General features: G+C 50.3%; 1 protein-coding gene across 1 annotated transcript; it reads right to left on the minus strand.

Annotated features, from left to right (window-relative positions):
* Positions 1-25: 25 nt before the first annotated feature.
* Positions 26-1707, minus strand: LOC119584970 (techylectin-5A-like). Its single transcript, XM_037933566.1, has one exon. It carries the CDS (start codon positions 1557-1559, stop codon positions 408-410), a length of 1152 nt encoding a protein of 383 aa, XP_037789494.1. The 5' UTR covers positions 1560-1707; the 3' UTR covers positions 26-407.
* Positions 1708-2414: the final 707 nt, after the last annotated feature.

The following is a 2414-nucleotide window of genomic DNA, read 5'->3' on the forward strand; positions in this document are numbered from 1 at the left end:
AGGGTAAAACAGGGAAACGAATATGTTGCTTAGAAACATAATTTATTTGTATGAAATCTTATGATAGTGAAAGTTTTATAAAATATCTAAAGTCGGTATGTACAAGATCAGTATGAAGAAAGAAAAATATACTAATGAAATTTTCAGTGTAGTATGACTGACTACGCAAAATCTTTTATATTACAAAAATACTTTCGTACCATTCGTTTCATATCTTGCTGTTAACTGAATTCCCTGAATTTGGTTTAATCCACGTATCAATTTCCAGTTTTGAACGAACATACACGATACGACAAGAGCTGTTTTAGCCACAGAGGAGCCTCTGTTTCCTGGCCTTCCGTGCCTGTGTATGACCTCGCCTCCGAAGACCCTTCGAAGCACCTGAGGGTTCACACGGCGCCGAACGCTCAGTGGTTCTTCGCGGGACGGATCATCATGGTGGACGAGCGGAGGTACTGCTTGTTGCGCCACATGTGCCAGTTGATGCCGATGCCGTCGCCGTCGCCGGGCTCCTTGTAGGGCCCGTTCAGGTTGGCCCACGAGCACCGGTTGAACCACCAGCCGCCGATCTTCCAGTACTTGGCGCAGTTGATCTCGTGGGACGTGTCGTGGTCCTCGTCGTGCGTGGAGAACATCATGCCGTCGGCGGTGAAGTTGTCCGACTTGCCTTCGTTAGTCATGGCGTCGCCGGCGGTGCCGCTGTAGCCGGAGAGGTGGATCCTGTAGGCGTGGTCCTCGCTCTCGATGTAGAAGTTGTCGTACTGAGCGAAGGCCGACTCGCCGTCGAAGTCCGAGAGGTCGATGCGCAGTTCGTAGTGGCGCGTGTTCGTCCAGATGTACATGTTCTCCAGGCCGATCCAGTAGTCCGTGGACGCGTTGCCGAATCCCACCTTGTAGTCGTGCCAGCCGCGGTTGAAGTTGACGGCCGTGGAGTGGGGCAGGCGCCGCTGGATCACCGTCCAGCCGCCGCCGTCCGTGTCCATGTCGCAGAACACGGTGACGGGCCTCTTGCCGTTGTGGTCCATGTGGAAGGTGTATGTCCCCGACTGCCTCCCTCGCACCTGAAGGTCCGCGCAGTCCAGCACGGTGAGGCGAGCGAGGACGTCCCCGGTGGTCTGCTCGACCCTGGACACCCGAGACCTCAGCGAGCTCAGCCTTCTGTTTAGCGATTCGTACATCCTCTTTATGATCACTACCAGGTCCTCCTCGTCCTGGAAAATGTCCTCGTCAAATTCCTCCTCCTCTTCGGCGATCTCTGCCACTGCCTCCGCCACGAATTCTTCCACGGCCTTGATGCCATTGGTCTCTGTAACTGGCGGCGGCGGAGGTTCTATGTCGACTAATAAGTCGTCGTGCTCCACCTTATCTTCGAGTCCTCCTTGGATATCGTTGAGGCCGAGGCTGACGTCACCCCCCGTCTTCAGCAAGGGGAGTCTCGGCGGAGCCATCGGAGGGTGAGGCTTGAAAACATGGACGTCATTCCTGCCGCCGTCCAGCGTGCGGGTGCGAACGACGGCCGCGAACATTGAGAGCAACACTATCACTCGCACTCTGTCCATGATGCTGCGATATTTAATAATGCCGGAAACTAAAATATGCTATCGTAATACTCGGCAAATTTTCATTCGGGTGGAACTGACTTATGAGCGGAGTCTAAATTCGGAAGATGTGACCCGTACGGCGGTCACGGGCACACTGACTCTACCGCGGGATGCTACCCTGGCACGCCAACGCTCCGAGTCCTCAATTTTCATCCCTTTGTTGAGTAGCGGAATTGGGCAACATATATTTTACAAGCAAAACAAAACCGATAAAATTCCTCATAGATACATCAAAGGTCTCGATAAATGTGTGTATATATAAGTGTATAGGTTGCCTATTCATTGCAGTGATGAATACTGATCGGAATTTAATCGATAAATAACGGTCATAGGGCAGTGCGTGGTGAGAAGGGGAGAGGGGGTGGTGTGAAGGGGGGGGAGTGCAGTGAGGCATTTCGGAGGTGCTTTTAAAGGGAGGAAATTTTAGCCGCGGTCAGAGATGAAAAAAAGGGTTAATATAGAGTCACAAATACAGTGTTGATCACATAAGCCTTATAGATGTTCAAAACGTCAAGTTTACCAACAGATGAACCTTGGATGCAGCGACCGCGAGAATGTGCTTGAGTGCAGCGACTGAGGAAATGTAAACAGTAAACAAATTTTTGAATACAAACAAAAATAAGCGGCTGAATTTCAATTGATTTCGATGATTAGACATGCAGAAACTAACACGAATCCACCAATAATAGCAATAAAAGTACAAAGAGAGGCAGAAGATTGTCATGGGACGTTTGAAAGACGATAGTGAGAAGATTATGCAAATTTGTCACTGAGATGACGAGTAGATTTTCACGCCGATAAAAGCGAGAAAGC

This window comes from Penaeus monodon, chromosome 19 (genome assembly GCF_015228065.2).
Source record: "Penaeus monodon isolate SGIC_2016 chromosome 19, NSTDA_Pmon_1, whole genome shotgun sequence".
In the NCBI taxonomy this organism is placed as follows: domain Eukaryota; kingdom Metazoa; phylum Arthropoda; class Malacostraca; order Decapoda; family Penaeidae; genus Penaeus; species Penaeus monodon.

Coding starts and splice junctions, on each gene's coding strand:
- LOC119584970 (XM_037933566.1), bottom strand. CDS start 1,559: ATGGACAGAGTGCGAGTGATAGTGTTGCTCTCAATGTTCGCGGCCGTC.